Source organism: Delphinus delphis, chromosome 5 (genome assembly GCF_949987515.2).
Source record: "Delphinus delphis chromosome 5, mDelDel1.2, whole genome shotgun sequence".
Classification (NCBI taxonomy): Eukaryota; Metazoa; Chordata; class Mammalia; order Artiodactyla; family Delphinidae; genus Delphinus; species Delphinus delphis.
In genome coordinates, this window is record NC_082687.1 from 20,497,741 (window position 1) to 20,510,920 (window position 13,180).

The 13,180-nt window shown below is 52.8% G+C and overlaps 1 protein-coding gene across 2 annotated transcripts in view; it reads right to left on the bottom strand.

Annotated features, from left to right (window-relative positions):
• PPP2R2C (protein phosphatase 2 regulatory subunit Bgamma) overlaps nt 1–13,180 on the bottom strand; it is a 138,063-nt gene that overhangs the window by 12,944 nt on the left and 111,939 nt on the right. For both annotated transcript variants that reach the window (XM_060012070.1, XM_060012069.1), the window contains exons 6-7: nt 11,770–11,934; nt 2,618–2,787 (exon numbers count right to left, since the gene is read on the bottom strand). In XM_060012070.1, the coding sequence (XP_059868053.1) occupies nt 2,618–2,787; nt 11,770–11,934 (335 nt within the window). The remainder of the gene's footprint in view (nt 1–2,617; nt 2,788–11,769; nt 11,935–13,180) is intronic.

Genomic DNA, 13,180 nt, shown 5'->3' on the forward strand with positions numbered 1-13,180 from the left:
GGGGCACAAAGCACCAGCCCAGTATGTGTACGACTAAGACGAATAGGGATAAACGGTGCCTGAGGTCATTTCTGGACACAGATTGTTAAGATGCTCGTGTTCACCCCTCCAGGTTGGCACGTTTGTGTGTGCTCCTTGCACTCAACGCAGCCTCACTGATGCACTCGTCCAAACACACGTGCTGTTCTCTCCTGCATACTGAGTGCCTCCTGCCCTCTGGTGGCAGGGTGAGGAAGGGTGTTGACTATGGAGTAAGAAAGACCAATCTAAGGTCGGCTGCTTGCTACTCTACCACCACAGATATGCCATTTAACTCAATTTTCTCCAAATAAAATGGGATAGAGAGAACACTGTCCCCACCGCCCAGGACAGCTGGGAGGCTTAGAAGAGGAAAAGTGTGCCAAGGTCTTAGGTCAATGAGGCACATGCTAAGGCTCACTCAACACCCATCCCTACCCTTTTCTCCCTGTCTTCTTCAACCACAGAGGCTGTAAACCTACTAATTTTTCCAGCCTAGTCATGGGCCTGTTCTAGCCAATGAGTTTTAAGAGGTCTTCTCAGGAGTGTTCTGGGAAAATTTTTGTGTTCATAATAAAACATACCACAGATCCAACCAGCACAGCCTTTCACACTTCCTCCTTTCCTGAATGGATGGTCAACATAGTTCCTGGGGTTGTGGCAGCCGTTTTGCCACCATGAGGTATCAAACATGAAGGTAGAAAACCAACACTCAAACAATAGTGAACTAAATCACAGAAGTGGCTACTGGGACACTGGGCAGGTCACAAAGCCACAAAGTATTCTAGGATACTCCAGGCTTCCTGTGAAGGGAGAAAAGCCCCTATCTATTCAGTACTGCAAGTCAGCCAAACACAATTCCGTTTTACACAATTTCTAGCATCTAACAGCTAAAAAATGTTAGTTATGTTGGTTTTACGTAAAGATTACTATTTTAGAATCAATAGGTCAGCTGGGCCAGAAGCCAAGCACCCAGCTTTGGACCTGGTCCTCCAGAGCAGTGATTCTCCCACTTTATTGGGTCCTCACGTGCTTTGGGAATCTGAAGGCTCTGGACCCTCTCCCCACAAAATGCTCACATTGAACACTGTACCTAGCTTCAGGGTCTGGGGGCTTTTGCTGACACCAGGGACACGAAAGGCTGAGGGGCCTCAGAGGGCTGGACACAGTCATGTCCCTGGGCAGGCTCTGGGAAGGGCATGCTCTGGGAAGGTGCCGGAACAGTCAGTCCCACAGGCCTGAGCAGGGGTTAAGTCATTCCCGCCCCAGTCTCTGACCCCTCCCATTCCCAAGGGTAGAGGAGGGGCTGACCCCTTCCTGGGAAGTGCAGTGGGAGCTGGACGCCTGCAGTAAACACAAGTGGCTAACAAAGGGGCCCTTTCACGAATCCGTCATCCCGAGGAAGCTGAGGGACGGGGCAAGGGCACCGGAGCCGCCCCCAGACGTCCCTGTGGGTGTGGAGATGCCAGAAGCACACGTGTCCCAGGTCAGGCTCTGAGTACCCCGTCTTCCCCTCTGAGCTCTGTGCCCCTTCCCAGTGGGGGCCCTCCGCCTCCCAGGACACAGCCCTCCCCCAGTCCTTGGCAGGGAAGGAAGACAGGGAAGGGCGCTGTGCAGCTCCCATTTGGGCCCCGAAGCTGTCACTGCCCAACTGTAAGGCAGCTCCCCATAGCCTAAGCTCTCAGTATCCCAGGTTCCCTTCCTGTCAAGTGGGGCTGATGTCACCCCATTCACAGGGCCAGTAAGGAATAGAGGAGAAAAATATATGTGGCACTCTGTGTGCACCCAATACTTGGTGACACTATGAGGGTTTGGCTGGGTTTTCTGCAGGGGGTGGGGGTACTGTTTTCCCACTCACATCTGCACAACCAAATCCTACTCATCCTACAAGGTCCAGCACAAATGTCACCTCCTTCAAGAAGCCTCCCAGACTGCCCCAGCTAAAGACATAACTGGCGCAGCCTTAAAACAGTCCCATATTTCCGCCAAATTTTAACATCACATGAATTTTGTTTTCTATTCCCTAATATATATGGATGAATCATAACAGAAAAATAATAAACAACTTTCCAGGAAGGTGTCCCATGCTTCATCCTGTATGCCTGGCTGTAAAAGCCTGCACTGAAGATTTAGAAATGTACCACGCTCCCATTTCACCACTGTATCACTAGCTAAGGATGCTCCCTGGGAGAGGGCAATGCTTAGCCTGCGTTAATGGTAGGACTGCAGACGCCGGCTCCAGGGGAGGGAAGCCATCGTCTGCACCCTCAAACTGAGCCTGGCCTGATGCTCATCTTTGTCCCCTGGACCTTGGACTGCAGACCTAGTCACAGCCCTGCCTCGGGGCAGGAGCCAGCAAGCACATGACACACAGCTTCCCGTGAGGCGGGGCTGAGCAAGTTCTCCTGTCCCTGGCTGAGCTATGTGGGATGAGCTGTCTGATTTCTCAAGCCTCAGTGTCTCCACCTGCAAAATGGGCTCATGAAAGCCACCCCATAGCTGGGAAAGCCCCTCAGTGTGAATTCTCAGCACAGGGAAGGCGGCAGCGGGTCTCCCACCCGCAGAGGGGCTGCGAGGTTTTCCAGGCATCAGTGCCCACCTGGTAGGTCTCTATGGGCCGCGCCTCCATGTTCAGGTCCCAGACCTTGACTGTGAGGTAATCGCGGGTGAGCATGTACCGGCCGCTGTGGCTGAACTTCACGTCCGACACAGAGGAAATAATTTCTGAGAAGAAGGAGCGGTTACTGGGGTCCTCGGGCTCTTCAAATACTGCGGAGACAAAAACAACCACCGTCACTGGGCTGCTCCCACCCATGGGGTCCAAACAACAGATGACTCCATTTCCAATCTGTGCTCATGCGGTAGGTCATTTATTCATTCATCAAACTTATAACTAAATACAGGTCAGGCCCAGGCCCAGATGGATCCTCCAAGGAGGGAAGAACCAGCTCTTGGAACAGTGTTTATTGAGCATTTACTCTAAGCCAGATTCTGTGCTGAGCCTTTCCCGTGTGTTACCTTATCTAACGCCACAATAAAAATATCATGTCGGTACCACTAATATTCCCATTTTATAGCCAAGAAAACTGAGGCATGGATGGCCTCAGAGCTGGAAAAAGTGGTGGAGGAGGGATTTGAACCCAGAGCTGAACTCAATGTGCTGCTCTCTGCTGCCTCCTGCTGGTGATGCCAAATGCCAGGACTGTGAGGTGTCCGGGCATCCTCGAAGGTGCTGGACCACGTCCTGGACTAGGTTGGGCACCGCCTGTGGTTCTAACTGGCTCTGGGGCCTCTGTTCATGGTGCACTGGGCACACATGGCCGAGCCCCACTCATAGGTATGTTGTGTTTGTCTGCCGTGCGGGTTGTAGCAAAATCAAACTTCGCCACCACGGATGCAGCCTGAGTCCCGTTTGCTGCCTGCCACCCACCTCCTATTATTTTAGACCAGCTGCTCCACACAGGAAGTTGCTTACCTGACCCCTGAAGGCAATAGCTTGCTGCCTTTACCAGAGATCCCACAGTGGGCAGTGAGCGGCTCCCCCAGCAGCATCCCTTCCCTGCTGTCCCCCATAGCCAGGACTTCCTGACACAAGGAGGTCCCCATGCAGCAGGACAAGCTCTTCTAAGTTCCATGTCTGTTGCTGGCTGTCCCAGTAGTTTGCCCACCTCACTGGACAATCAGATCCTACAGTGGCCTTGGTGCTGCAGCAGGATGGAAATTAGGGTCCCTGCTGACTATTTAGGACCTGGGCCATGGATGGGCCTGGGGGTCAGGGAAGAGGATGGGTGGTGGGTTGGCAGCCATCTACAGCCAGTCTGGAAGGACTTTTAAACATCTGATAACCTGTCCAGCTGTCCCCATGGGCACCGGCTGAGTGGCTGCCCTGCCTGCTTGTCTTGAGGCTCCAGGCTTAAAACAGGGAAGCAGAGAGCTGATCACATGTCCCCAGAGGCTCACAGGAGTGCCCTTCCTGCTGGCCCCTCTTATGTGGGAAAGTCCCATATCCCACTTCCCAGGTCTGTCCCAGCCCCTTACCCCCAATCTGGAAACCCGTTCTTCTTCTTGTCCAAGGTAGACACTGCTCCTGCCTTTCCCAGAGATACAACTCCTGCCCAGCTCCTCTCTCCAGGGTGGCTGGAAACATTTCATGCCGATCGGATGCTCTCATGGGGTCATGCCTACATGCATTCACTCATCCTCTCAGTTAACCAGTCCATACTGAGCGTCCACCATAGCCAGGCACTGTTTGAGGCCCTGGAAGGCTTCAGTGAGCAACACCCCCATTCTCCTGAAGCCCACAATCTCCTCCCAGAGTCAGACAGTAAAACTCAGTGACATGCAATACCGTTGGGCCATGGTGGAAGAAAGATAAAGTAAGTGAGGAGACAGAGAGACATGGGGGCTGGTGATTTGGATAGACAGGGCCTTTATGGGAGAGCACATCTGAGCAGAGACGTGAATGAAGTGAGATACCAGGGAGTAGAACTCCAGGCAGAAGTCATAGCATGTGCAAAGGTCCTGAGACAGGGATGAGCTGAAGGCCACGTAGGCTAAGAAAGGCGAGAGCGAGGGGCTGTAAGCCGTGGGAAGGGCGTCATCCTGTAGGCAATAGGGAGCCACAGAAGGGCTCGGAGAACGGAAGGGCATGGCAAGATTTGGTTTTCTCCAGGATTCCCCTCCCTGCAGCGGGGAGGAGACCTCCTTGTGGGTCACCTTTCGCCTCTAAAACCTCTGCATTCTGATTGGTCATCTCACATAATCATGTTTTGTGCCCTGGTACACTGACACCTTTATTTTTGCAGGTATAAACATTCGTAAGTTTTCTTTGTTAAGCCAAAAAATGTAAATCAATGCCATTTCCCTCTTCTCTCAGATGCCCGGAATAAGGACAAATGTAATCCTTGATTTCTTACTTAAACTAAAGCACTGAGATTCTGTATTGTCTTTAAATGAACAGGGGTAGAGACCTACTACTTGGGAGAAATGGGGCAGAGGGTTTGAAAGAAGATGCACCTCAAACTCTCTTCAGGGATCTGGGTAGCCCCCAGCACTTCCCCTGGTACGTGGCAGGAACTCTCTCTCGACTGGATTAGCATCTCTGCTGCTAGGCGTCAGACAGAAGGTAAGATATAAAAGCATAAAGCGGGGTCTGTCTCTTGCACCCCGACTTTGTACCCCTCGCCTGCCTCAGTGGATTCCTCCAGCCTCCACCCAAACCACTAGGGCTGGTCCAGCTCCCTCCGCCCTGCACCCTGCAGGGCTCCTGGCACGCTTTGTGGGGTTTCGGTAGGCAGATGGGGACCAAAATCACAGAGGAGCATCTGCACTGCATGTCACAGAGCCAGGGGCTGAGTCTTCTGCTAGCTTTAAGGAGCAGGAAACCACAAAGGTCAAGGGCTGAGAGGATGACCTAATCCATAGTTGAAAACAGAAGCACCAAACGGCCCACTGCAGTCTCAGTTCTGGCTGTACTTGGGCACTTCTGATGGTTTCTTTAAGCACAAAAGCACCAGAACTGAAAAAGATTCGCGGGAAGGATATTGACAAGCCTGAAAAAAGTTACACCTAGAAGTTCTTCGTTTTCTTGTCAAATATTTCTATGAAATTTTCGATACAAGTATTTTTTGTCAAAAGACTGCAGAATCTTCCGTATCAATCCCTCCCCCTCCCCCCAGACACAACCTGCACGTCCCCAGGCCATTAATAAGAGATAAGAGGGTCTCCCTTCTAATTGACGGAATCACTAAGGACATCTCACAGTAATTATTGCTGCCAAGAGTTCAAAGAATTGCATCCCAGAGCCCCTGTCACTCGTGGTGGGCTCTATCCCACCTCTCTCGCCTGCCCTAATTATTTTGTAGTTGGAGGGCTCCGAAACAGCAGAAATCTCTGTCCGATCTTTTTTTTTAAAAAATAACTTTGCGTAATTAAGGCTCTCGTGGCCCTAGCTGGTTCCCTGACAATGGCATCCTCCTCTCTGGGTGTCTCCGCTGTCACACACGGGGGAAGGGTGAGGAGCCCCCTTCCCGCCACCCTCTCCTAAGTGAAGTGAAGGGACCCTGGGGAGGTTCTGAATCACCCATGATCCAAGGAAACAGAAGTGAAGCCTGAGGTGCGGGCCAGCCTTCCTCTCCAGCCTTGGACACAACTCTGATGTGTCCCTCTTCTGCTTAAAGCCCTCCATGGTTCCCAGTGCCCGCAGGATTAAGGTTCAAGATCCCACGTGTAGCGGCCAAGCTCCTTCCTAACTGGGCCCCAACCGGCCCTGCTGCTCCAGCTTCACATACCCAAATTCCCAGGGCCTCGAACAGGGTGAGGCAAGCAAGACCCCTCGGGCACCACACGGAACAAGTCACTCTGGGGTCGCCTTATATGAATGCCTCCTTCAATGTTGTGACTTAGGCATCTCGCTCGCCTTATCCTAACCCTTGCCCGGCCATATACCAGGCAGCAGGGCAGAGCCAAGCTCTGGGTGACCTCAGGCAAACCCCTTAACCTCTCTGAGCCCAAGTTTCCTCACCTGGAGGACAAGCATGGTTAGACCTTCAGAGGTAACACCTGGAAGCACCTGGCCCAGTGACGGACTTGAGTAGCTGTTCAATAAAACTGCCTAACTGTTTTTATAGTTATTTTTCACATTGTTTTCTCTCCCTGAAATTTCCTTTCCCATTTTTAGCCTCTGTCTTTCTCACCAACTCCTGTACATCCTTCAGAACCCCAACTCAAACATCCTGTTCTCTGTGCAGCTTGTCCAGATGTTCTCCAAAGAAATGAAATGCTCACCCTTGCTGCCCTCACAGCCCCGGGGTGCCCTCTTGTATGGCATCAGTGAGGATGCCTGGTCACCTCATGGCGCTGTGAGCTCTTGGGGCAGGGGGTTCTGCCTTTGTCATCAGTCATCTCGGCATCCCTGCCCAGCCTGGAGCCAGGCTCAGAGCCCAGCCTTGCTCACAGAGTGGACAGAACCTTCTGGTGCTGCCTGCCCATGTGGCCTCTTCTCCGTGCCTTTCCTGACATATTTCTTTCCCCACCTGGTACGATGCCACTTATATATCTAGGCACAGCAGTGAAACCTGTATCTGCTAGAAGTGGCCTCTGGGAGCCCGTGGCTTTTGCTCTGTGTCCCTCTCAGTGGCACCAGCTATGTGCCACTCCTCATTGTCAGCATGTGGGTGGTCTTCTCTGGGCATGGGTCGGGAAGTGGGGGGTAAACTGAGCAGGCAGAATTGATCAGATGGGGCTGGGATGAAGGGAGGTTCAGGGCTGATGGAAGAACTGCCCTGGCTTGAGCCATACGCTCTGGGACAATGGCGCAGGGCAGTGAAACCCTGGAGAGAAACACGGACATACGGAAGTGGGGCTGCAGTCTGCGGAGGTGGAGAGCACAGGAGGAGACGGGCCTGAAGGAGCAGACGGGTCCTGCCCAGTCCTTCCTCCTGGCTGCCCTGGCAACGGGTCCCTCCTCTGCTCTGATATCATACGAGAACCTCCACTTGAATGACGAGCACACGTATCCAGCCTAGTCCCACCTTCCCACCTTGGGCTCCAGGAGGAGCTGCGGTAGGGAGGTGGTCCCTGCAGCAGAGGGAGAAGCAGTGGGGTTGTGGATCACAGGGTACCTGTCGCTCCCGCACGATGCCACTGTTGGAGGAGGTGCCTCCTGCGAGGCCACCTTCCCGCCCCTGCCACCCTGCCAGCGGGAAGGCTGAGGCCGTGCAGCAGGGCCAGGACAGGCAGTCACTCTAAGGCGGTGGGCACAATGAACTCTCTGCTTATAACTGTCCCCTGCTCAGCACCGTGTGATGGACCCCGTTGGACAAAATAACGTCCACCCCAACTGTGGTCCCCCGCTGTCCCTTCACCCCACTGCAGCCAAGCCCCTCTCGCGGCACGCCCCTCACCCCCTTCCCTCTGCCGCCTCTCGTCCCAGGCTCACTCTTTCATTCTTCAAGGTGCAGAGATGCCTCCTCCGACCACCTTAATTTAAAGCTGACCACATCAGAGCAGCCGCACAGCCTTCAGAGACTTGCCCGCTGTCACGCTCCCATTTACTTACCAGTCTGCTTGCTCCATAAAGCCAGGCACCCTCTCTCTGCACAAAGCCTGCGGCCACCCCTCACCCTCTCTCACCCTCCATTCTCCATTCAGTCCGTGGGCAAAGCTGACCTTCCGTGCGGATGCACGACCCGACCCCCTCCACTCACCGCACCCAGGCCGCTCGGGGCGTCAGCATCCTTCATCTGGGTTACTGGGCTAATCTCCCAGCTGGCCCCCACTTCCGCCCTCCTCTCAGCAGCCAGGGGCCTCCTATTAAAACACAGCCAGGCAAAGCCCCCTGTGGCTCCTGTCCTTTCAGAGTAAACCCAGAGCCCCCGCCATGGTCTGTAAAGTCCTCTGCATGTGGACCCTCTGCTCTCCACACGTGGAGCCTCCTCTCTCCGTGCGCCTCTAACCTCACCCCCACCTCCCCCGACTCTGCTCCTGCCACACAGGCCTCAGGATCCAGCTACAAGGCCCTGGCTGTGCCCTCTGTTGGGGGCTTTACCCTGGCTCTGCCCCCAGATATCTGGAGCCTCTCCAACAGAGGGGGGCTAGGTCTGGTCTTTCTATCCCAGATCCATTACCAGGGATGAGTCCTGGGAGTCTACCCCACCCAGACCCTTTAAATGAAACTGGTTCATCCACAGTTTCCATAAGAGTTCTTTGTTCTCAAGGCTTCTGTGAAGATTAAGTGAGAAAGAACACAGGCTGATAGGCATGAGACTACTGGAGCCTCTATCCTGGTTCCACCTAGCTGTGTGACCTTAGGGAAATGTCTTAACCTCTCTGTGCCTCTGTGTGATAAACGATAATGGCCCCCAAAGACGGCCACATCCTCATCCCTGGAACCTGTACATGCTACCTCACATGACAAGACTTTGCAGATGTTAAGTTAAGGGTCTCGAGCTGCAGAGATTATCCTGGATTCTCCAGGTGGGCCCTCTGTAATCATAAGAGAGAAGGAGAAAGGTCAAAAGCAGAAGAAGAGATGGCATGATGGAAGCAGGGGTTGGAGTGATGCATTTTGAAGATGGAAAAGGATCGTGGGTGACCTCTAGAAGCTGGAAAAGACAAGGAAACGGATTCTCCCCCGAAGCCTCCAGAAGGAATGCAGGCCTGGTGACACCTAAATTTTAGACCTCTGCGCTCTAGAACTGTAAAAGAATATATCTGTGTTGTTTTCAGCCACTGTTTGTCACAGCAGCCAGAAGAAACCAATACACTCGGTTTCCTCATCTATAAAATGAATAATCGAGTACCTCCATCATAGGGTAGCTCTCAGAACTTAATGAGATGTAAACTTTGAGCAGCACCTGGTGTGTAGCAAGCCCTTGACCAATGTTAACTGCGGTTCCTGCTTCAACCAGCATCGGGCTGTCACAGAGTAGGGGTTCCACCAGGGGGAGCAATTGTCATTACCACCTATTCTAGGGAATCTTCGCGCTTCGGCACAGCCCTTCCTTTTGGCAGACTCTGTGCTGTGAAAAGCAGAAATAACTGTCTATTTTGAGGATTCAAGCACAGTCGTTTCCATGGTTACCCTGTCATAATGACTAGCAGACAAAAGACCCAGATTTCTACTGCTTTGGAGAAAGACAGCAAGCTGTGGGCTGGGTAGCAGCAGCCCGTGCTTCCTGGCTCTGCCCTTGACGGGGAGGAGCCTGGGGAAGCCACTGCATTTCTCTGACCTCGGTTTCCTCATCTGCCCAACGGCAGAAGTCAACACGTGATCCACTTGTGATCCGGGATGCCCTTCCTTCAGAGAACAGAAAATCACGGTCTTATCTGTTGAGAAAATGATGCTGTGACCATTCATCTCTGGGGGTGTCTCTATCAGCCATCCCCTGAGTTCTGAGTAGTAACTAAGTAAATATATAGAAGTGAGATGCAAAGAATGGGTCCTAACCTCCAAGTCTCCTTATAACGAGACCTGGCTCCAATAACAACCATTTGTTCTGATTAAAAATAACTACCTAATTGGCAATCGTCTGCTTGCCAGACGAGGGCTAAGAACAAATGCGATCTGGAGAAAGCAGACAGCAGGGCAGATATCTCCTCTACTCACAACTTATGGCAAATTAAATGAGGGAAGGAAAACAGAAGCTGCAATGTATTGTACAAAGACTGATGAACAATCCTGTCACTGGCATTAATGAGAAAGTGCAAAGTATTGAGTTTGAGAATGAAAAGAAAATTCTAGAAAAATTTAAAATACATTTTTGATGAAAATTAACTCTCATAGAAAACCTATATAAACCGATAATCAAAAAAGATTTACACTTGAGTTTTACTAAGACTTCAAGGAGCTGATATATTCTACTAAATATTCTAGGGAAAAAAGAGAAATCAGCCAGCTCATTTTACAAGAGAACAATCTTCTTAATAAAACTGGGCAAAGAGTGTAGGCAAAGAAAATTAAAGGCTAACTTCATCTAGGAACATTTATGCCAAAAGCATAATTTTTGCATTTATGCAAAAATTTCCTGCCCTCAGTGTCACCAGCCACTGAAAAAGCCCCTGGTAGTCAAAAGGCGCGATGTCCCTCCCTTCATACCTTGGCCGTGCCAAAGCCTTCCGGAACTTCTCGAGAGGCAGACTCCTCCATGGCCCGATAGTTAATTAATGCTCATCACAGCCCCAGGAGAGCGGACGAGAAATTCAATGGAGTTGAGTCATCAAAATAAAGTTACAGCTCTTGCACTTGACTTTGTGGGCTGATTCACATGCAGCTCCACACCACCGGGCGTATGACGAGGACGTGCCTGGAATCTATGCTTGTGTGCCTGGGCTGGGGAAATGTATGAGTGGTGGCCGCCCTGGTGGGTGGCTGCTTGTTCAGACCCCAGGGAACCAGCTAACACAGTTACAGAAGCCGAGAGGGGCTCTGACTCTCACATCCAGCCCACGAAGAACGTCATTTAAGCAGCGTGGGCGGACACAAAACCATCTCTATTCTCCCTAAATTCCATCCTTCCTGCACACACACTCAGGGACAATTTCTGGAAGTATTTCTTCCCATGCTTTTCTGTTTCCATTCTTTCAGTGAAGTAGCCATTGCCTTGCTTTTCTCCCCCATGGAATCTTTAAACATCATTCCCTCATGTCATTAAAAACCTCCTAAGTCAGTATTTTAAATGTCAGTATTTTAAATATTCCATTATACAGACATCATCATCTGGCCACACTGGTGCCTTCCCATCTTGGAGCCTTGCCCCCTGCAGTGTCCCCCTTCTAGAAGATTCTTCCCCCAGAGATCTGCATGGCGCACTTCTTCAGCACCTCAGAGAGGCTGTTCCACTGTAACCTCCTCAGTCAGTGGCACTGACGTGACCCTCCCTGTACTCTGCTTTTCTGGCAGCTGTTTACACCACTCACCACTCTGGACATCACATCACCTAGTTAGGAGTTTATTGTCTGTCCATTGGTTCCTGCTGCACCCCTGTGTCAAGAATAGTGCCTGGAGCATGGCAGGTACAGACAGCCTGCCTGGATGGATGTGTGTGCCCTGCTGGCCCTCGCTCCACCCAGAGAGGGAGATCTGCCCTCGCCACCCTGAGTGCTGACACCTCAGCCCTCAGGAGAAGCCTCGGCGCACAGAGAGGGGCTGTTCCCAGGGCTCTGCTGGAGGAGCCCTGGGGCTCGTGGACGGGGGACTGCAGCTCCAACAAGTGCAGACCCAGACGTGCCCCGCTGGGCATGCGCACTTACGTTTGGAGTGCTTGTCGCACAGGGCGGCCGCACGCATGTCGCAGAGGCGCAGGGAGCCCTTGCTGCTGCTGTAGACGAAGAGGTTACAGTGGTGCGGGTGGAACTCGGACGCGGTGATCACCTCCGTCAGGTCCTCCATGTTGGCCGGCTTGATGTCCACGATGTCTGGGTGGCCGAGTCAAGGAAGGGGCGCTGAAGGAAGGGAGCCCTCGCGGCTCTGCCTTTGCCAGCTCGGAGACCCTCGGGTTTCCCGACGCCTCTCGTCGGCACACCCACCTACCCCGCATCTGAGCTGGCTCCGTTCCTGAGACTCCTGGACAAACACCCCGCCACGCAGTCCCCAAGCTGCAGACCTGACTGTCGTCAAACAACTGCTGGCTGTCCCTTCTGGATGCCTGCCCACTGTTCCCATAAGGCGGGACTGCCGCCTCCTCCCTGACCTGTGCCCTTTCTCCAGCCAGTGCCCATCCGCCGCCCGGCCCCACGCAGGGCAACCCTTGAGGCTTCTCCCCTCTGCCCCTCCTCTTTCAGTTGCCAAGCAGGAGGCCAGGAGCGTTTGTTGAGTGCCTACTACATGCTGGGCTGTGGACACACTAGGTGAACAACTGCAGTTCTCCCTGTCACTCTGTGAATCGTGTCTGAGCTGAGTGGACAGGTATCGGTTGGCTCCCCTCCGCCCCCGCCCCGCCCTCCCCCTTCTCCCCTCCCGCCTCCCCCCAACCCCCACCCGCACCCACTCCCTTCCGCCCACAGCATCAAGACTCTGCTTTGGGGAAAAGGTTCTCTGCTTTTCTGGGTTTTCAGCTCTAATCCGTGCCTTCCATTCCCACTCACAGTCACCACGAGGGATAAGCATCTGGTGTCAGATGTGCCAGGGGAGGGGCTCCAGACTTGGAATACTGGGAACGCTGGGATGCAGCTCTGTCATCTCTGCGGGCTGGGTGGTGTGGAGAGGAAGGGACTGTATCTGCTGCCATGACAAGGGGAAACCCGGAGCCTGGGGCTGGGGCAGACCGCCCCGAAGACAGAGTGGATGGAGAGAAAGATCTGTCAGTACCTTTAGAATCCTGGGCGAGGATTCACCCGAAAACGGTAACCCCTGGACGGTTAAATATAGGACCCACTAAGTCCATTTTCTGTTTAGCGTCAAGAATTTTGTTGCTTGGAAAGGAAGTATCTCTGACTGAAATGCTGGAGCCCAGAGAGGGTAAACAACTTGTCCAGGGTGACTCAGCAGTAAGTGGTGAGGCTGGATTCCTGTCCATTCGCTGTTGCCTACAACAGCAAATCATAACCCCTTGCTGTAGCATCCAAGGCCTGGCATGCCCTGGCCTCTCTCTACCTTTCTGGCTTCAGATCCTACTAGTCGCTCTGCCCTAAAGGCACTTTCCTCTCGAACAGCGACACCTTC